The sequence below is a fragment of the Trichosurus vulpecula genome, chromosome 2 (assembly GCF_011100635.1).
Source record: "Trichosurus vulpecula isolate mTriVul1 chromosome 2, mTriVul1.pri, whole genome shotgun sequence".
Taxonomy (NCBI): domain Eukaryota; kingdom Metazoa; phylum Chordata; class Mammalia; order Diprotodontia; family Phalangeridae; genus Trichosurus; species Trichosurus vulpecula.
The window spans coordinates 61,246,952-61,267,952 of NC_050574.1; the positions used below are offsets into that span (position 1 = coordinate 61,246,952).

At 49.5% G+C, this 21,001-nt stretch overlaps 1 protein-coding gene across 1 annotated transcript in view; it reads left to right on the forward strand.

Annotated features, from left to right (window-relative positions):
* Positions 1–2,694: 2,694 nt before the first annotated feature.
* Positions 2,695–21,001, forward strand: part of ARID1A (AT-rich interaction domain 1A) — a 91,713-nt gene continuing 73,406 nt past the window's right edge. The window contains exon 1 of the mRNA XM_036744481.1: positions 2,695–4,228. Within this exon, the coding sequence (XP_036600376.1) occupies positions 3,050–4,228 (1,179 nt within the window). The 5' untranslated portion in view covers positions 2,695–3,049. The remainder of the gene's footprint in view (positions 4,229–21,001) is intronic.

Below are 21,001 nucleotides of genomic sequence, written 5' to 3' on the forward strand. Positions count from 1 at the left end.
AGAGGTAGGAATTGGTGTGACCTATGGACTTCAAATATGTCATGATGTATTTTAGAAGGTTGATGGCAAAAAAAGAGGGGGTGGGAGTGGGGAAGAAGCCTTTGGGGGCTTTTTTTTCTATCACAAGACATCAAGACCTCCATTATTTAAACAGGTGCCAAGTCAGTTGGTTTCTGTGTCCAAACATGGCTCTTGGTGCTTTTTTGCTGGATAGTATACATATCAGATTTGGAGAGGGGATGCCTTCCCTTTCACAAAGACACAATCACTATCGACTAGTCTATACATCTATCTTTTGCCAGTATGGGAGAATAGTAGGCCCTGGCAGGTATGTTCAGTGGAAGGAGGATCATGGGATCAGAGACCTAGAACTGAGAGGGACCTCAGAGGCCTTAAGAGTCCAACCCTCTCACTTTACAGACCAGGAAACCAAAACCTTATGAGGTTTATGATGTACCCAGAGTCACACAGGCAGCACATGGTGAGAGGCTAAATTTGAATTCAAGTCCAATGACCCCAGAGTCAGTGTTTTTCAAGTGTTCAGGGCTGCCTCCCTAAGATAACACATGTGCCCTGACCTCGGGGAGCATACAGTTTAACAAGTCCCATTACCTAAATCGTAGTCACTTTTTGTTCCCTAAAGCTAACCTGATAAAGATGTCATTTTTGAAGCAAGCCTGTTTATATCAGAAAGAGCAGAATTCCAACAAAGAGTCTTTTAAAATGAACTCTGCTGATGAATTCTTCTAGGGGCTCCCAAAACTGTAGCCCATGAGCTTCCACTTTTACAAAACTTGGTTATGGAAGAGGGAGGCCTAGGGTGTCTGGTGACACTGGATGAGGCCTCTCAAAAGGCAGATTCCAGTGCTGTTGCTGTGCTGGAATCCTCTCTGGTTTTCATAGCCTGTCATGACAGAGCAAAACAATGAGGCCTCCTTCAAAGAATATTCCAAGTCAGTTGGAGGACTGAGTCGCTGCTGTGGATGGATAAGATGGGCCAGTTGCATGCCGTAGCCTGCCAGGTAGAACGGCAGAATTGAAGTGCACTTCTCGGTGGTTTGTGCAATCTAGATTTGTCGGGCCAGGGAATGCCACGTTTTGGGTTCTCTCAGTTCTTACCATTGTGCAACTGTAAGTTTTTGCATCCTTTGCAATGTGGAATTGGAGAGTCAAGTCCAGCAGCACCGATTGTCCTGGCAGCCCGAAGTACAGATTACATTGGACCAGGTGCGTTCCAGGCTGCCGCATCTATTTCTCTCATACTTGAAGAGAAAAGTGGTTCGGGTCCCTTTTAGTCTTTAGGACAGTTTACAACTTTCGGGTCCGTGTAGCTTAGAAACTGCTGGACCAACATTTTTAGTCTTAGTTTTTGCCCTTTTAGAGAGGGGAATGAGGATACAGTTGTCTAGAGGCAGGCATGAGGAGGCTCCGATACTGCTCACCCTGGAGTGCTGAGTGGCCACCAAAGATGCCCGGGTGCTAGCCATTTTAGGTCAGTCCCCAGCCTTCCGCTTTGATCTCAGTCATTTTGATCCCTATTGTTCCGTTTCTTCACAAATTGACAGACCACTTTTTTTTTTTAAGAGGCTAAGCCGGCCTGGCCGCGGAGCCCAAGCCCCAGCCTTGGGGCCCGGTGTTTTTTTTATTAAAGCGGTTCCTCTCTGCCCCTGACTTTGGGTGACCTGGAGCAGGATCCCTCCCCCTCTGTCTTTCAATTCTGTAAAATGGGGATAATCCGGCCCCCCATACCCCCGGGGCCTTGTCAGAAGGGCTAATGAGGGCAGGGAAATGGGAAAAAGGAAAGTGTCTGCACGCTGAACAATGATCTCTCTCTCCGGGCTGAAAAGGGGGAAGCGCGGGGCCGCGCTCGCCGCGCCGGGGCTTTGCTCCAGGTTGGTCAAGGGCTTGGAAGAAGAAAAGTGCTCCGGAGGGGCCGGAAGGCGGCGCGGAGCCGGCCCCGGAGGCGCGGGGGCCGCGGGAGGGCTGCAGCCGGGCGGCCGCGGGCCCGGGCCAGTTTGGCCTCGGCGGGTAAAGTTCACGCCGCCTGCTCCCCTCGGTGCGGCCGGGGAGGGGAGGCGAGGGGAGGGGAAGAGGAGAGAGGAGGGAGGCGGGGCGGGCTCCGGAGGAGGAACAGCTCCGTTCCGGGTTTTCCCCGGCGCCGTCGGTGGCGGCGCTGCTGAGTGCGGGGAAGGGGCCCCGGGCCTGGTGCCGCCGCTGCTGCTGCTGCCGCCTCTCGCCTCCCTCCTCCTCCTTTGTGAGGGGCCCGGAGGAGAGTCCGTTCCGAGGCCTGCACTCCGCTCCGAGTTTGCCAGGCGGCCGCGGCGGCGCTGGGTAAAATGGCAGTGCTGAGCCTCGTGTCGGAGTGAGGGGGACTCGGAGGAGAGTGGGGGAGCTCCAGCCGCTCAGTCCGGCCGTCCGCCCGCCCCGCAGCAGCCCCGGCCCCGAGCAGCCGCCCCGGAGGCAGGGGCAGCGGCCCGGCCCGCCCCTCCCTAGTCAGCTGCCCGCACGGCGCCCCGGCCACCGCCGCCGCCGCCGCCGCTGCCGCCTCCCGCCTGTCCCGGGTCCCCCTCCCCCCCTGCTCCCTCCCTCCCTCCCTCCCCCCTCCCCGATCCCCCTCCCCCTCCCTCCTCCTTTCTCCGGCAGCAGAAAGCGGAGAGTCACAGCGGGGCCAGGCCCTGGGGAGCGGAGCCTCCACCGCCCCCCTCATTCCCAGGCCAGGGCTTGGGGGAATGAGCCGGGGGACCCGGGCACCGAGCCCCCAGAGCCAGGAGCAGCTGAGCCGCCGGCGCCCCCTCGGCCGCCGCCGCCTCCTCCTCCTCCGCCGCCGCCGCCGCCAGCCCGGAGCCTGAGCCGGCGGGGCGGGGGGGAGAGAGAGGAGCTGAGCGAGCGAGAGCCCGAACGAGAGAGCCCCGAGCCGCGCCAGCAGCCGAGGCCCGCCCGGCGGGTTGGGAGGGGAGCCCGGGGGGACTCGGCCCCGGGGTGGGGGGGAGCAAGAGGCGAAGACAGGCCCGGGTCGGGGCGCTCGGCGGCGGAGGAGACAGCGGGGATCATGGCCGCGCAGGTCGCCCCCGCCACCGCTAGCAGCCTGGGCAACCCGCCGCCGCCGCCGCCGCCCTCGGAGCTGAAGAAAGCGGAGCAGCAGCAGCAGCAGCGAGAGGAGGCGGGGGGCGAGGCGGCGGCGGCGGCGGAGCAGCAGCGCGGGGAGATGAAGGCAGCGGCCGGCGGCCCGGAAAGCGAGGGCCCCGCCGGGGGGCCGCCGCCGCCGCTCGGCAAAGAGCTCCAGGACGGGGCCGAGAGCAACGGGGGCGGCGGCGGCGGGGCCGGCGCGGAGCCGGATCTCAAGAACTCCAACGGGAACGCGGGGCCCAGGCCCGCCCTGAACAATAACCTCCCGGAGCCGCCCGGCGGCGGTGGCGGCGGCGGCAGCGGCAGCAGCGACGGGGTGGGGGCGCCGCCGCCACCGCCTCCTCACTCGGCCGCCGCCGCGGCCGCCCTGCCGCCCCCCGCCTACGGCTTCGGGCAGGCGTACGGCCGGAGCCCGTCGGCCGTGGCCGCCGCCGCCGCCGTGGCCGCCGCTGTCTTCCACCAACATGGCGGACAACAAAGCCCTGGCCTGGCAGCGCTGCAGAGCGGCGGCGGAGGCGGCGGCGGCGGCCTGGAGCCCTACGCGGGGGCCCCGCAGAACTCGCACGGCGACCACGGCTTCCCCAACCACCAGTACAACTCCTACTACCCCAACCGCAGCGCCTACCCGCCGCCCCCCCAGGCCTACGCGCTGGGCTCCCCGAGAGGCGGCGCCCCGGGCCCGGCCTCGGCCGCCGCCGGCTCCAAGCCGCCCCCCGCGTCCAGCGCCTCGGCCTCGGCGGCCGCCGCCGCCGCCGCGTCCTTCCCTCCGCAGCGCTTCGGGGCCATGGGCGGAGGAGGCCCCGCGGCTGCCGGCGGGGGCACCCCGCAGCCCACGGCCACCCCCACCCTCAACCAGCTGCTCACGTCGCCCAGCTCGGCCCGGGGCTACCCGGGCTACCCCGGCAGCGACTACGGCGGGGGCGGGCCCCAGGACGGGGGCGCCGCCAAGGGCCCCGCGGACTTGGCCTCGCAGTACGCGGGCAGCGGCCAGGCCTGGGGGTCGGCCGCCTCGGGAGCCGGCCAACAAAGGAGCCACCACGCGCCCATGAGCCCCGGGAGCAGCAGCGGCGGCGCCGGGCAGCCGCTCACCCGGACCCCGCAGGTAAAGGGAGCGCTCCGAGGGGGAGGCGGCCGGGGGGGTGCGGCGAGCGAGCCGCCGGCCGGGGCGGGGAGGGGGGGGGCGCCGGGGCCCCCGGCCCGCCCGGGCCCACCCGGCTGGGGAGCTGCCATTGTCTCACTCTTCTCTCCTCCTAAAATGGCTGCCTCGCTGCCTTCCTCGGCTGGTCTCCCCGGCCTTTGTGTGGGGCTTCCCAGAGAGCCGTCTCGGGGGCTTTCGCCCACCCTCCGTCGCCTCTGTCTTTGGGGCTGGGGGTGCGCGCTGTTGGGATGGCTTGGGGGAGAGGGGAGGGCACGGGCCTGGCCCAGGGTCGGGGGGGGGGGCGTCGCGTGCTTCGTGCGGGCTTTGGGGTGTACCCCCTGGCAGCTTCTGCCGAGCCTCCAGGGGAGTTCTCCCACTCCCCACCCCCCCGCGCTTGGGCTCTCCCTGGGCAGCCCCTTCTCTCCCTGCAGTCGGACCCAGGGGGGCCCCTTGGCCCCTGAGGCCCTTGGAGGGAGGGAAAGGGCCTCGTTTGGTCGGCTAGAGCGAGGCTGCAGCGTGTCCAGGTCGGCCCTGGCCATCTCCTTTCTTGGTCTCTGCTGGCCCAGTGGCCTGGGCTTCTCCCTGGAAGCGCTGGTAAACAGCTGAGTGATTGGAGTAGTGAGTGCAGATTGCTTTGGTTTGGGATTTGAATTATGGAGGTAAAATCCTTCTGTCAAAGCCAGGAGACAGTTGGTCTTAGGTTGACATCCTATCTGTGATCTGATTGGCTCCCCATCTCCTGCTCTTGGCCATTTATAATTGCCTCTGATGTAATGGTACAACAATCCTGATGAGCTCATAAACTTTTACACTCTGCTTTTCTGCCAGTGATAACCCAAACCATCACTGCCACTATCTGCCTTTTATTCCAGAACTGAAATTGGCTGTGACCTTGAGGAGGTTCAGCAGCAAATCCTGTATCAGCAGGAGCAGAGCCCCAGACAGGCTGCCCTTGTTGCATTGTGCCCGAAACAAAAGAGGAGGCAGCAGCATTTTGCTTGTACCTTGGATTTATTTTGCTTGTTATGTTTTATGCAGCCTGAAATAGATTCTGTGTTGTCAGAACAGGAGCTGGGTTTCTCTCTACAATGGGTTTGCTGTTTGTTTGGGGTATGTGACTTTCCCATTGGTATAAATGATTTCTTTGATGGTTCTGAGGATGCATTTGTCTCTTTGGTAATTTTGACCCCGTGAGCTTTGTAGAATTGAAATTACTTAGCTGGGCCTTTTGTATTAGGTTTTGAATATTGGGTCTTTCCTGGGGGGGGGGCAGAATAAGGGGGGGGGAATTGAACTTGAAAAGGAGCTGTGGAAACTTTTAACCATGGGATATCCTAAATTAGCTTCTAATGGATCCTCTTTTAAATAAACAGGCCTTATTCTTTACATATTGAGTCTTCTTAACACTTTCTTTTGTTTGAATTAAAGTTTGAGAGACTGATCTAAAAGAGTATTGGTGGCAGACTTGACCTCTTTGAGAGGGAAAGTCTCTCCCTATGGAGCTGATAGGGCAAAGTTAACATCCGTTCTTAGGGCAGAAAAAGACTGGTTTTGCCTATTTATTCTCTAACCTCCAAGGCCCAGTTCAGACACCATGAGCTTCTTGATGGAGCTTTTCCCTGCTCTCTTCTCTCTTTTTCCACCCTTCTTAATCCCCCTCACTGATCTTTGATCTTAGTTTTTCTCCTTCTCTCTGTCTTGGCACATTGGTGTACTGATACTCATTATATTCTATTTTGCCCAGCGCCTGCATGTTATGTCCCTCCCTGATAGACTATAAGTAAGAAGGGGGGCGGGCCGGGAAGAGACTAGGTCCGTCTTACCCCCAGCCTAAAGGCCTCATAACATAAAGCACTTCAGGGAATGGTTGTTGAATCAAACTCAAGTCAAAATTCAGATCACCCAATAAGCAATTTAAGTTAACACTTAGAAAAAAACTAGAACACATGGTTTTTTCATGTTATAAAAAAAGACCCCAAAAAACAAAAACCATGCGCCTCTCTGGTATTTCTAGTGATTTGCTCCAAAAGCACATTTTTAGGAACTCGCTTGTATATTCTATTTATCTTCAGTGGATTTCAGCATGGTATTTTTTCACCAGGGTTTGGGCTGAAGGTGTTGAATGCATGTAGCTGGGTAAAGAGAAGATGGTGGGCTTCCTTTATTTTCTAGTACATGCATTTTTTTTTCCTTTATTAGAACGGAGATTTTAATTAGTGCCACCCTATTTGAGTCCTGAGAACTAACTGACTTAACTCCTGCTGCTCCACAGAGCTTAGACTAGTCAGACCAACCCTGTGAGGAAGTTCTTCTGTGGTAGAAATGATTCCACTCTACCCTATAGGCAAGAAGGTGGGAAACTGAAGGCTTTCCCTCTTGGCATTTTGGAGGAAAGGTTTGGTTTTGGCTGTATCTTGGGGTCTTTTCTCCTGTCCTCTCCTCCCGAACCCACATGTGTACTTCTTAAAATAATCAGTAGGACAGGGGCAGATCTGGATGCTTTGGATGGTCTGATAATGTAGCTGGTGGTTGGGAGACATGTACGGTTGACGTTTTCATTTTTGAGTTCTTTGGAGTTTGGAATGCATCTGCTGCCTCTTGTTTGAGTGCAAGCGTCCTCTTATTAAAGTTCCACCTTTACCGTCTTCGGTAATTGTGCTAGGCACGTGTACCACCTAGTCTCAGTCCCTCTACAGCTCAGTCTCACGCAGGGAAAAGAGGAAATTAGACCTGTGGAAGAGAGCATAGCTTCGGTCCTCCTGGGCTGTGTGGGGGCTCTCTGTAAATGGCTGTGTGAGAGCAAACAGGGAAAGATAGATAACTTTTCTTTTTTGGTAAAATTGTTTAACACTGGGGAAATATCCCAGGAAATCATAAGGTTACAGAGTGTGTTTCTAAAACATTAGACTTTCACTGCCCTGTTTTCCTCAAACAGTTCTTGATTTCTGTTTTGGGGAAGATTGATACAATTAAGGTAAGAGGGTTTTTAGGGAAATTGCGGGATAGGGCGGGACCGTGATCTCCTAGAAGAAGAACTCCTTCTACCTGTAAAGGAAGGCACACAAGCCTGTATCAGAGACGAAACTTGAATCTAGGTCCTTCTGACTTCAGTCTGGCTCTCTGAGAAAGTAAGGGATAGATGAATGCCAGAGTTCATGTCTTTTTCATGGGAGTGGGAAAGTTCTGTTCTACAACAGGCAATTAAAATTTTTTCTTTGTCCTTTTCATCTTGGTAGTCCTTGTGTTTCTTGTATTAAGTCCTGCCATTGAGGAAGTGATCTCAGGATCATTTAGTGTACTGAAACAGTATCTCAAACAAGCTTAGCTGTGCCACATTTATAAGCTTGAAATATTGGTGGATCCCTTCATTCCACAGCTCTTATCAAGTGCCTCCTGTGTGGCCAGGCGCTGTGCTTCAGTGCTGGGGATACAAAGACAGAAAAATGAAAAATTATCTGCCCTTGAGGAGCTTACATTCTATTGGGGAGAAAGCAATATCTTCACAGAAAGTTAAATATAAAATATATTTGAAGTAATGGGGGAGGAGGCTGTGCTTCATAACCACTGTTCTTTGAAAACCTATGGCATATTCCCAAGATACCGAAGGTATCAAAGTTTGGAGCAAAATAGTGAAAATCAAGCCTTTATTAAACAATTGGAAAGTGGCCATTAAAATGTGTTTTATTTAGATTGTTTTTAGAGGGGGGAAATACTTCTAGCATCAAAATCTTTTTATGGGGCCCACCATTCACATTAGAGAGAACACCAGTAGGGTTCTTTGGAATGAAGCTTGGGAAATGTGGGACTAGACCCTGGGATGAAGCTTTTATTTCAGGATGCTTTAAGAGAAACATCTGGGGGATCCAGCAAACTTCTCAAATTCACAGATGCTGTTGGGGTCCTCCCTGGAGGACCACCGTGGATTTGATTATAAGGACTTGGCTGTTCCTACTTGCAATGGAAATATCGAACAGAATTTCTGACTCCTGGGAAACAAATCTAGGATTCCTGTCTTTATCATGGGAATGCCTACTGGCAGGCAGTCTAGGCTGGCTGAAATACAGGACTCTTGGAGCTCTCTCAGAAGTAGGAGGGACTAGGAAAACCACCTCCAGATGAACACCCACTATTCCAGTCCTACTTTCTCCAGCACTTCTCTTTTAGAGGGTGGGGGGAGAGGGATCAAAATCAACCTTTGGTAAATGTAGGCCGTTTGGTGCGAATAGTAATATTTATTAATGCCTTTTCACTGAAGTCCTCTTCGATGCCTCTTTTATTACATCTAGGTAACCCCAAGTTCTTGGCGGGGTTATGTCATTGGAGTCCAAGTCCTGACCCCTTGGTGGGATTGTCATTAGAACCGGCCTCGATTAGTGCAGAGGCTTAACACCAGAGTGTTAGTGACCGGAGGATTTTTAAATTTTTATTTAAAAAATTTTTTGTTTACCACCACAACTCAAAAAGCTGTCTTTAGTGATGGAAAGAAGTCGGAATTTACATCTGCAGAGAGACTGCTTGCAAAAATGAAATCACAGATTCTTGAGTTGTTATTATTGTGGTTGTTGTTGATAAAATCCTTCCGTTTATATCCTGCTTGATGGTTACAAAGTACTTTCACACATCTCTCTTAATTGAGTTGTAACAGCCCTGTGGAGTTGGCATGCTTCGTGTGTCCTCGTTCTACAGATGAGGAGACTGAGGCTCACCCAGGTTGAGGGAGGGCCCTAAAGCTCAACACACAGCTGAGTGTCCTTCTGGACCACCTTTTGCTTTTGTGTGAGGCGAACCCTAATCACAAGCAGGAAGATCTCTTCCTGTAACAGAAGATCTCTTGGAGCATATTAAACATTCATTTGTTGGCTTGCCTCCTTCCTAAGGGGTGTGCTTGTTACACCAGGTCATTTTGTAGAGCTCCAGAGGTTCGATAAATGACATTTTAAATATGGGAACACTTTGAGAAACATTGGGCCTGCCCACCGAGGAACCCCTTTTTCCATTCTCTACCCCGCTTTCCAACCCCCTGCACTGTTGTGTTTGACTTCAGATCTCTTAACCCAAAAGCAAGCAAAGCCTCAAGATCATTTTCCAAATTAGTCAACACTAGATTATTCTTTCCTGCTCATCAGTCATGATCTCTTAGGGTCTGAAGCAGGGTCCTGGGGCCCATAGTTTTTAATCACAGGATTTTTTTTTTCCTTGCTTAGAGGGGTAATGTAAGTGGACCTTTCCCTATATTCAGTCAGTAATATGGATTTTCCTGAAATGGGTGAGTTCTGGGTGTAACGTGGTAGTGGAGTCAGGGCTTTTGGGTCTAGCGCTGCTTAGCCCCTGGCCCATTGGGTACTACCTTGGGCAAATCTTTCTTCCATTCCTGGACCTCCATTTCATCATCTGCAAAGTGAGAGGGTTGAGTTACTCGATGATCTCCAAAGCTCCCTCTAATGATAACATTCTGCAGGGCTCTCTCTGCATATGGGAGACACTGGCATCCTGGCTTTGAGGAACTCCACATTCACATATCATCACCATGGTTGTCTAGCCCTGGGGAGAGCCATTGTTTACTTAGAAACTTTCTGGCTAAATGGTTCTGTTGGAGTGAAAAGAGGCAGTAGGACTCTCGATGGGGAGGAAGACTCCCGTCATTATACCTTCTCCTAACCAGTGACAGGCCAGACGGCATGGTCGGTCAAGTGCTGCTCTGCTTTGGACCAAGCCCCTGCTACCACCATTGATCTCTTGGGGTTCATTCCTTCTGCCTGGATGGTGGTCCTAGAGAAAGCACTAGCCTAGGAATCAAATCCGGATGGGTTGCTAGTTCTAGCTTTGCCTCTAGCTAGCTGAAGGGACCTCAGGCAAGTTGCTGGAACTCTCTGGGCTTCATTTCATTTGTAAAATGATCAGGGTAGACTAGATCTGCAAGGCTTCCTTTCCACTTTAATAGTCTGAGCCTGATAATTATGAATACTTATACAATTAAACAGATTTCATTAAAACATCAGCTTTGAGAAAGTCTATTTGGAGTTTGCTGGCCGAGGAGGGGTAGGAGTGTGGGGGCTGGGGATTGGAGAGTGCAGATGAATTAGGTTTTAAACCAGTACCGTTCATGTTAGACTCTAAGCCTCATGAACATGTTACGTTATCTAGGTGGACTTTTTGAATAGGCTGAACTCTCCATGTGGGTCTAGCAGGCACTTGTAAATGTGAATTTTCAGTTTTGCCCTGGGAAGTTTTCTCAGAGATGAGACTGAGCTATAGAGGCTAAAAGAGTTTGAGCAGTGTTTCAGGTAGATTCAGTGGTGTAAATTTGACTTTCCTCACACCCTTGGCTTTTGAACCATGTAGTATAAATATGCATGTGGATTGTTAATATTATTTTTCTTCCGATGCACCCATGGTTCCCTTCTCTCTCTCTCGGCCAAGTGTGGAAGAAGGGTAATTTAGGTGGATTAGAGGTGTGCCAGGAAGAAGCTTCTCTTTACAAAAGTTGGGGTGGGGGTGGTGAAGGGAAAGGTAGAGCTATGGAGGCTTGACACAGCACTTTCTCTGTCTTTAAAGGAACCAAATGTTTCAGAGCTTTGTGTAAATACTTGCTGAGCTATCAATATGTACCCAGGAGGTTTTTGTAGTAAGATGTAAATGGTTGTATAGAATGTTTGACAGGCAAATTAATAAACAGTTCTAAGACCAAGATAATTCTGGTCTTCTTTCATTTTACTTCTGTGGAGTAGAGTAAAAACCGGTATTGCGGAACGTGACGAGGAAGAGTTGGGAGGGGAAGGAGGAGGAAAGGAGAAAAGCTCACCAAGGGGAAGATGGGAATGGAAAAGTGGTGTGAAGCTTGGATCATCTCTTGCCTGGGCCTGATACCACACCAAGTCCATTGTCATTCACAGTGTGGGGAAAAACAAACCAAATCTTGGGAGGAAGGCCCCAGACATGGGGCTCTGGATTTTAGAATTAGATGGCCCAGGTTAGAATCCAGCTCTGCTCCTTAGTAGTGGTGGGACCTTGGTTAAGTCCCTGACCCTCTGGGCCTCAGATTCTGCCTCAGAAGAATGAGGAGGCTGGACCAGCAGATTGCAGAGTTCCCTAAAATATTCCCCTCCTAAGTTTCACCTTGGCAGGCTGCTTCCAAAAGCTTACTGTTTGCTGGAGTCAAGTCATCTTTCTTTAGGGGTCTGTAAGTTGGGTGAGATGTCAGCATTTCTGGAATGCCAGAGGCAGGAAAGAAGATACTAACCCTTCCCCTCTCAAATCCCCTCCCTCTGGTGTGTGCAGGAATTAGAACTTGTGGTAGAAGCCCACCACCCAGGGACTGCCTTTGTGTTCTGTCTGGCGTCAGTAATCTCTCCTTCATCTGAGCCCTTCTCGTGTACTTCAACTTTTTTTGATGCTCTTCGGAGCTGTTATTTCATCGGTGTCGGTGGGGTTCTTTCCACCACTGCCCATCACAAGCCCTCCTCCAAGCAGTTTCTGTGGACACTAGAGGAGAAATTCTTTTTTCCAACTTCCTGGTAATGATGGGCTTCTCCAAATTTGCTTTGGTAGGTTCTCAGACAGCAGATTTAATCAGTTGACAAGTTACCCACCGACTTTAAGCCTTTCCAGCTTGGTGTAAGACCTGCCTCTTGTATATGATCTTTGGGCACTCACTCTCATATTATTGTGAAGCCAGAGAAGAACTTGAGTGAGAAGTGTTAGATTAAGATGTGTGTTATATTTATTTTTGTCTTCTCTTGCCAGCCCTTTGTACTTGTCTTTATATCTACCCCCACCATCAAATACCAGATTTGCACACAATTAGTGATTATTAGATGATCGAATGACTTTTCATGTTCTCAGTCTTAAATGTCTTCAGGATTCCTGGCTCAGTAGAGGCTCTGAGTTTGAGAAATAGCATGGACCTGTGTAGAAGGGAGAGAGGTAGATGCTGGACATGATCCACTATATTAGAGTCTCAGATCAAAAGGTTTTCTGGGTTCCTTCAAGGCCTCCTTCTTAATGAGACAAAAGAGATACTTGACCCATGTGTCAACAGTGACCAAGTGTCTGTTCCTCACTATGATTTCTGCTCCCCAAAAAGGGTTTGGATTTTTCTTCCCTTACTGGAGATCGCTGGCAGAAAAGAGAAGTTGCCCCAAGTTTCTTTCTTTCTAGGCCAATAATGTATCTCTCCCAGAATTTACAAAATCACTTACCTGGGTTGCAGTAGGGACTGCATTTTCACATCCCTGACCTTAGTTTGAAGGTTCAAGTAGCATCTCAGGGAGGCAGAACATTGGACTAGGAGTCAATAGCTGTATGCCAGTCCTGACACTTGGTAATTGCTAGCCATGTGACATACGTTACATTACCTCTCCAGGCCTGCCTCAATTTTCTCTCCTGTAAGAATAGGATAATACCTGCCCTATCTCCGCCTCATTGGGTATCATAAAGATTAAGTAAAATCAGGTATACCTTAAAGCATTTTGTAACATATAAAATACCACATGTCACCTATCAAATCAATACATTAAAAAAAAAACTTGTCATTAATTTTATGTCATTGTAAACACCCCAGTATAGGGCTGTTCTTACTTTGCCAATGTGGTCAGGACATTGTGAGTAATGTCCAGGTAGATTTGTTATGAATTCAGGCTTCCTCGCCGTTGCAGACACGGAGCACCAACCCTGGGAGGGATCTCAAGGAACTGAGCTAGGTTATTGGATCAAACAACAGGAATAGATTCCCAAGCAGAATGGGCCAGTCCCAGGGGTTGTTGGGCCACCCTGCAGGGCTGCTAGTATTAGGACTGTACTTGTAATAACCCTGTGATGTGGGTAAGGCTTTACAGGTCGGGATATTTGGGCTCAGGGTCTTAGAAGAGTAAAAGAACTTGGACTTGACCTGGCTTCTCTGACTCATTTCACTTTCTCTTGGACTCTGTGGCTGCCCAGATCTGAGATTCTCTGACCTATCCCAGAAGAGTCGATGTTCTCAAAGGGGGAATGACCACGTGGGTGAATGCTTAGAAAAAAACATTTATTGAGAGGAATATTAAAGCACTAAATGGGTACATGTGTTTGAGGGCTGGGATTAGTTTGGGAAGGCTTCCTGGAGAAGATGAGCTGAAGCCAAATAGGGATGGAAGCAGAAGGCTTGGGATGCTTGCTTTTCTACACATACTTCTACCCTGGGCTCAGTGGGCTTCATAGAATTCAAGTGATTTCTGTGTTTCTCGAGACTTGGCTGTCAAGATGCGGAGCTGCTTTGTTAAAGAGAGGGTGATTCCAGGTTCAGTTGGTGTGGTGGAAAAACCCCCGCAGGTTCCAGTCCTGGTGGCAAGTTTCTTTTAGGTCAGTAATGTGTCCCTTGCCTGGGTGGCAGTAAGGGGTATGAATTCTCATATCCTTGACTTGAGGCTTAGGACAAGGGGCTTCTCTTTCCTAGGCCTTCATTTTCCTTCCAGGTAGAATGGGAGGAGAGGGAGGGGCTGGACTGCCTGACCCCTAAGGTGTTTTCACACTCTGCCTTGGGGGCACTAGTCTTTTGTGTCATTGGCCAGTGCTTCTATAGGTCAGGGAATCTCAGACCCCCATCGAGTTGTGTGTCTGGCGCAAATGGTCCCTCAGGCTTTGGGGTAGACTTGGGCTTCTGCTTGGCAGAGCTTGTCCTTCTGAAATAAAACTCAGGCTGTGAAGCACTTCTTGTTGTTCCTCGTACGTGGATGATGTTCCTGAACAGTTGGGAGCTGTGATCAAGCTGAGATGCTTGGATCAACCCTGCTTCAAGGACTGATGGGCTGGATAAGCCTGCACATATGTAATTTGCCCATATGCTCATAGAAATGGCCTTTAATATTGTTTTTAACTGCATTTGATTAGGTTTGCTGTGGCCAAGTAGCTCATAAACGCTGGAGCCACATGCTGGTTCCTTCTGGGAACTTCCTGAAATGGGGAGTTTCTATTTCTCTTCCCCTGCTGGTCCCTATGTGACTGGGGTTGGGTACTTGTGGATCTGTAAGGGGATGCTCCTGACGCAAGTGGAATTCAACACAAGGGCAGGCCCAGAGCTTCTGTTCAGGGGTGGTGTGGAGAAGTGTGAGATTACCCCTCCCGGTACAGTGTTCTCTCCTTCCCAGTGGAGCTCCTGGCTCAGAAACTTGGAGAAGCAGCATGCTCTAGGGGCAAGAAGGCTGGATTTGGAATCCTAGGCTGGAATTCTAAGCACTTACTACTTACATGTGCACAGACAAGTCCATTCCCTTCTCTAAGCCTCAGTTTCTTCATCTGTAAAGGGAGACAGTTGGATCAGATGATGACTCCTAAGTCTCTGATCCTATTTCACTTTTTTCCAGTTACATACTATTTTCTGTTTGATTTTCACAACAACCCAACAATCCTGTACAGTGGGTGGTATAAGTATTATTGGTCTCATTTTATGAGGAAAATTTTGATCTAGACAGGTAAATTGACTTGTTCAAATCATCTGGTTAACAGTGGCAAAGCCCAGGAATCCTAACTCTCAAGTCCTGTACCTTCCAGACTATATATAATGACCCAACCACCCGGGGTGTGTGGGTATTCTCAAAATCGGTTTTCTTCTTCATAGTGTTGTTTGAACCACATTCTGTTAAGTAGAAAGGGACTAATGGACTTCTCATTTGATGTGACTTCCTTTTAACTCACCACTTTTCAGCTGAAAGAAGTCTTTGGGACAGGCGGGAGGACTTTGTCTCCAAGGGCTTCTCCCATTGCCTGGTGGACTAAAAGGAGAAGGAGGAGGTATAGTTCCAAGAATGTATCCCTCTGGGTGTACTCCACCTTTGTAAATCTCCCTGGTTAAAATGTTGGCCTACAGTTGCTCATGGTGCGTGGCAGAAATTCGGTTATCCGGGACAGATTCTTGTCCCTCCTCCCCACTTAGTTGTCCCTCCAGGCTTTGGGCACTGGGCAGTGGGAGCCAAACTCCCAACATGCTGCAGCCTGGGGTTGCATCGCCGCCTCCAATGTGAAAAGGAGCTGTGCCATGGGCCTTTTTTTCTCTTTCCCTTTCGCACTTGGGTTTCCTTATGGCTCGGTTGCTTGTGCGTTGCCGAGTTTGGAGCGTTAGCGGTTCCTCCTCCTCCTTTGGCAGAGGCACACTTAGGATTTTTAGTGGCTCATCACCAGCCGCTGAGATGTTCTGTGTGCTCTCCTCTGCTTTCTCCCCCACCCCCAGTCTTAACTTTATCAGCTTTCAGCTGATCAAACTCACTTATCTGTAGACATCTCTTTAATGGGTACATTGGCTTTTTCTGTGGGCTGATGGGAAGACCCAGCACAGACATGATGGACTCGGTAGTAAGTTTTAGGGATCAGCATGATGTCAGTCATTCAAAAAAAACAGAAGAAGGGGGAGAACAGTTCCTAGTCCCTTCACTGAAGCCTGTGCCTGGCAGTTTCCTTTTGTACACTAACTCTTAGATACTTGAAGTTACAGTTCCTTTCAGGATATGAATATGCTCAAGCCCAGCTGTTTCTTCTAAAATGACTCATGCCTAGTGCCCTTTGGCTTTAGAAACTGTCCATTGCCATGTGGTGGAGGATTTAAGGGTGCATCCTCAAAGAGGACATAGACCTTCCAAGCTGTTTCTCCCTATCTCTGTCAGGTGCTTCCCCTTCTGTCTCTGGGATAGGCCTTGTTCTCTATTTTCTGCTGTTTATAGGGAGTATAGATCACTCTGATAGAAATGCTGGGAACTGGTTGTTTGTTACCCCAGGTATCATGTAAATACAGATAGCTTACTTTCTTGCCTTTGGGATATCCTTTTTGTTTTGATCTCTGGGAGATGAAATTCATTGGTTATTCAGACACATTTGGAAGGAAGAGATAGGATTGTCCAAAACAATCCAGTGCTGAATCTGCCTCCCCTGTTTCCTAATTTCTCCCTGCCTTAGAATTGTGGGTATTGAGCTGTGAAGTTGGCTCCTTTAATGGTCTTGGATCTGGGTAGGCTAATTTCCCATCAGAACACCTGCTTTCCTGTGCTGGCCTCTGAGAGGGCAGATACCTTCTCCAGACTGATTCTGAAGAAATTGGCAGGGATAGCTTTGTAGTAGTATTTCAGAGTTCTTTATAGGAGCTTCTTGAGTTAAGAAAGACTGGGAGGTTCTTGTCTTGGATCCTGGGAGGTCCAGGATCTCCTCCCCATCATTCTACCCCATTTAGTGTTCGTCTATGATTTGTGTTTGATGAATGGAACATAGTGCTTACCTTCCAGCTGTCTTATATCCCAAACGGCCAATGAAATAAGGCACAAGCTTTTTATTAATTGGTAGGCATTTCTTAATCACCTACTATGTTCCAGGCACCATGGTTGGGGATACAAATATAGTGAACGAAGGAATTCCCTTCTCTCAAGGAGGATATATTCTAACAGAAGAGATAGGAAGTATATGTATAAGGGTATACAGAATAAATATAAAATGAATTAAAATAAATATACTAGGTAGGGAAGGGTAGCAGTTGTGGGTAGGGGTGGTAGTAAATGAGGAGGAGTTTTGTGTAGGTGATGTTTGAGCATTCCTTCTTGAAGGAAGAGAGACATTCTTTGAGGCCAAAGTGAGAAAGGGGCAGGGAGGAGCGTATTCCAGGCATGCACATTGCTGGTGCAAATGCGTGGAAAAGAGTGGGAGTTGGAAGGCTGTTTGTGATGAACAGAAAAAAAGGACATTGAGCTGGATTGAAGAGTCTAGAAGGGGTAATAATATATGGTGAGGCTGGAAAAAAGATAGAATGGAGCCAAGTGAGAAACTTTAAAAACTAAACAGAAGCAGCCTTTGTATTTTATCCCAAAGGCAGTAGGAAGCCCTAGACCTTTATTGAGTAGCAGGGTTATGTGAGCAGATAGATATATGCTTAAGGAAAATCCCTTTGGCAGCTGTGTGGAGGAGTGACTAAAGCAGGGATATTGGAGACCAGGAGAAATGAAGAATTAGGAGGCTGTTTCAAGTAATCTAGGCAAGAGGTGATAAGGGCCTGAAGGACCTAAAGTAATGGTGGTGCTAGGATAGAAAAGGAGTTAGATGTGGGAAATGCTGTGAGGTAGAAATGCCGAGTTTTGGCAGCTGATTGGATATGTGGAGTGAGAGTGAGTGAGGAGAACTGAGGATGGTGCCAAGATGATAAACCTGAGATGGGAAGAATGGTACTTTCTATAGGAAAAGGGGACTTGAAGGAATGTTGGGCTCGGGGAGGTAAGATAACGTTTTGTAATGGGTAGGTCCAGGTTGAGAAGTCTTCAGGATATACAGTTTGGAATGGTCAGTAGGCAGTTAGTGATGTGGAGTTGGGGCTAGATCTGTAGAACTGGTTATTTTACTTAGAGGTGATCATGAAACCCATGGGAGCTGATGAAGTCACCAAGAGATAAGGGAAGAGAGCCCTGGCCAGTCTTGGGGAAAACTGCTTTTCAGGAACATGATATTACAAACCAGCACATGAGGCTGAGAAGGACACAGGTTGGAGAACCAGAAGAGCTGTCCAGAAAAACCACTGAAGATGGAAGTGTGATGGATAATGTTGCATCAGTTGAGAAGGACAAAGACCATCAGATTTGGTCATTAAGAGATCATTGGTCTCTTCCCCAATTGGGGGCACGTTGAGAAGATAGAATGCCTAAAATTAGACAGCTGTTTGGCTATGAGTGGGTGAGAGTGAAGAAAGGACAGTTGAATCCCTGACAGAACAGAGGAGTGCAGATGTATGTATGGGGGAAATAAATCCCCATTTGCTGGAGGGAACTTTGGAAAGATTTGTTTCAGTTGAGTGATGAGATCAGAAGCCAGATTACAAAAGACTGAGGGATGATTGAGAGGAAGGAGGGGGCTATAGGACGGTAGCATAAGGGGACTTACAATTTGATAGTAAAGATGAGGTAGCTACACTTTAGGAGGACTGTGCAAAGGAGAGGCCCCAGTAAAGCACCATGTGTAATGTGAGGGGAGAGAGAGAGAGGCCACAGGGTGGAGTTGAAGAATGTGGGAGAAGCCTAGGAAGGGAGGCTTCATGGAGTAGGAAAGACTGAAGTTCATCAAGTGATAAGTAGTACCTATATTACCTCTGCCTGCTAGACACTGGGGAAACAAAACCAAAATCAAAACCTTTCCCTCAGGAAGCTCATTTTACCAGAGGGAAGCATATTCACAGATTATCACACACAAGTAATGGTGAGGCGGTGGGGAATCATGAAAGGCCTCTTGGAGGAGGTGGTATTGAAACCATGAAGTTGAGTCCTCACCTAGAGGACAGCCTGGACAAAGGCACAAGACATGGGATGAGAGATGATGGGAAATCAACCTGGAAAGGAGGTTGGAATCAGATTGGGAGGGACTTGAAATGCCAAGCAGGAGCTTGTATTTTATCCTATAGGGAGCCTTGGCTCGAGTAGGGGAATAATGTAGCCCAGCTTGTGCTTTAGAAATATTTATTTGGCAGATGGTCAGTCAGTAAGCACTTAGAAAACACCCACTATGCGCCAGGCACTGTGCTAAGCACTAAGGATACAAAGAAAGGCAAAAGACGGTCCCTGCCCTCAAGGAGCTCATGGTCTAATGGAGATGACATGAAAACAACCATGTGCAAATGAGCTCTAGGAGGATGAGTTGGGGATAATCAATTCCCAGTTGTCATCCGGAGGATACTAGCATTAAGAGGGATCAGAAAAGGCTCCTCTTTGATGAGATTTGAGCTGAGCTGGGAAGGAAACCAGGGAAACGAGGAGAAACCGAAGAGGGAGACTATTACAGGCCTGGGGAACACCCGTACTGTTGGAGGTGGAGTGGCCTCGTTTTAGGAACAACAAGGAAGCCAGTGCCACAAGGCAGGAGAGTGAGGTGTAAAAAGACCAGAAAGGTAAGAGGTGGCCAGCTTGTGAAGGCCTGTGGATGCCAAACAGAGGACTTTGTATTGGATCCTAGAAGTGATCAGAAACCACTGGAGTTTTATGGAATGGGATGGGCGTGTGAGTGTGACATGATCAGACCTGTGCTTTAGAAAAATTAACTTGACAGCTGAATGGAGGAAGAGCTGGAGTAGAGAGAGGCAGGCAGGGAGACCAACCACGGTGGCTATTGCAGAAGTCAAGGCATGAGGTTAAAACTGGAGCAGAGAGAAGGGGGCATCTGCTAGAGATACAGAGACAAAGCAGAGTCCTTGCCCTCAAGAACCTTCCAGGTTCACCAGTTAGAAGGCTGCTGTAGTTCCAAGTGAGAGAGTATGAGGTCCTGGTCTAGGCCAGGTATTAGGGTTATTGTGGTAGGAGTGGAGAGGAGGCAGGTGTGAAAGACATATGGGAGCTAGAATGCACGAGATTGGATATGGGGTGAGAGTGAAGAAAGGATAGGTGCATCCTTGACAGAAGAGGGAAGTTAGGAGTAAGAGTGGAGGCATGTACAGGGAAAATGTGAATCCTGTTTTGGACTTGCTGAATCTGTGGTATTTACAAACCAAGATAGTTGTAAAGGCAGGTACTTGGAAATGTGGCAGTAGAGCCACCTAGACAAGTGTTGGATATGCAGATTTTGGAATTATCTCCATACAGAAGATAATTGAACTCATGAGCTGATGAGATCACCAAGAGAAAGACTAGAGGAGGGAGAAGATGCCCCAAGACCAAGCCCGGAAGTACCATGGGAGAATGGGGCATGGATGCTGATCCAGCAAAGGAAACTGTCAGACAGGTAGGAGGAGAACCTGGAGACCTTGAAGAAAAGGGATGATTTTAGTAGATGAACTGTAAGGATATTTGCATAGCAGCCAACTTTCCTTCTAAGAGCCCTTTGTACTCTGACATGACTTTGCCTGTGAAGGAGGGAAGGGCAGGAATTCTTCAAAAAATTTTTTTACTGAAGTCTTATGTTTTGATATCACTTTCGTTTTCAGATAATATTCCTCTCCTTCCCCCTATTTAGAGAGCCATCTTTTATAATAAAAGAATAAAAAAGGAGGCATAGAAAAACTAGGCAGAGCATTGCCCTATTTTTTCAAATGGGAAAATTGAAGCCCCAAACCAGTTGTCTGCTGTCCCCCTGCAGAGAGCCCCATCTAGAGCCCAGGTCTCAATCTTTGCAGCCTAGACCAGCCTACCTGCTGTGAGAGGGAGGCTGGAGCCTTCTGACCAAAGCTTCTGCCTTCTCTGAAGGTACGTTTATAACCTTCGGCCATTGGTAGTCTTCCTCTGGCAGATAATTAGATATAGGGTCCCAGAGCTCCTGCCCATCCCTGGGATGGGACTTCTTTTTTTAACCCAAGTTTGGGTGTCCTATTTTTGCTTCCCAGGTCAGGAGATGGGCTTTGTAGGAGTAAAATAAATAGTTTTGCAATCACTTCATGGTGTAGGGGGAAAAGAACACTGGTTCGGGAACCAGGAAACCTCATTTCTCATCTTGGCTCTGCACTAAGCAGCTGTGTGACCTTCTCTGGGCCCTTCTAAAATGAAGGTGCCATCCTGTGTGGTAGTTCATGTTTGCAAAGAACTTCACATTTTACAAAGCATTTCTTTGAAATATCCCTTTGTGGGTCCTTCCTGCTCTGAGACTCCAGTTCTGTGATCCCATGAATGTATTGGACCCAGCAGGAACATAGTGGGGCTCCCTGCCTTCCATTCCCTTCAGCTTTTAGGCAGCTGGGCCAGGCCCACCGACAGCTGGGGCCATGCTCCCAAGCGTTTGTTAAAGACTGAAAAGACTACTCACGTAGGATGGTCCACCTGACCT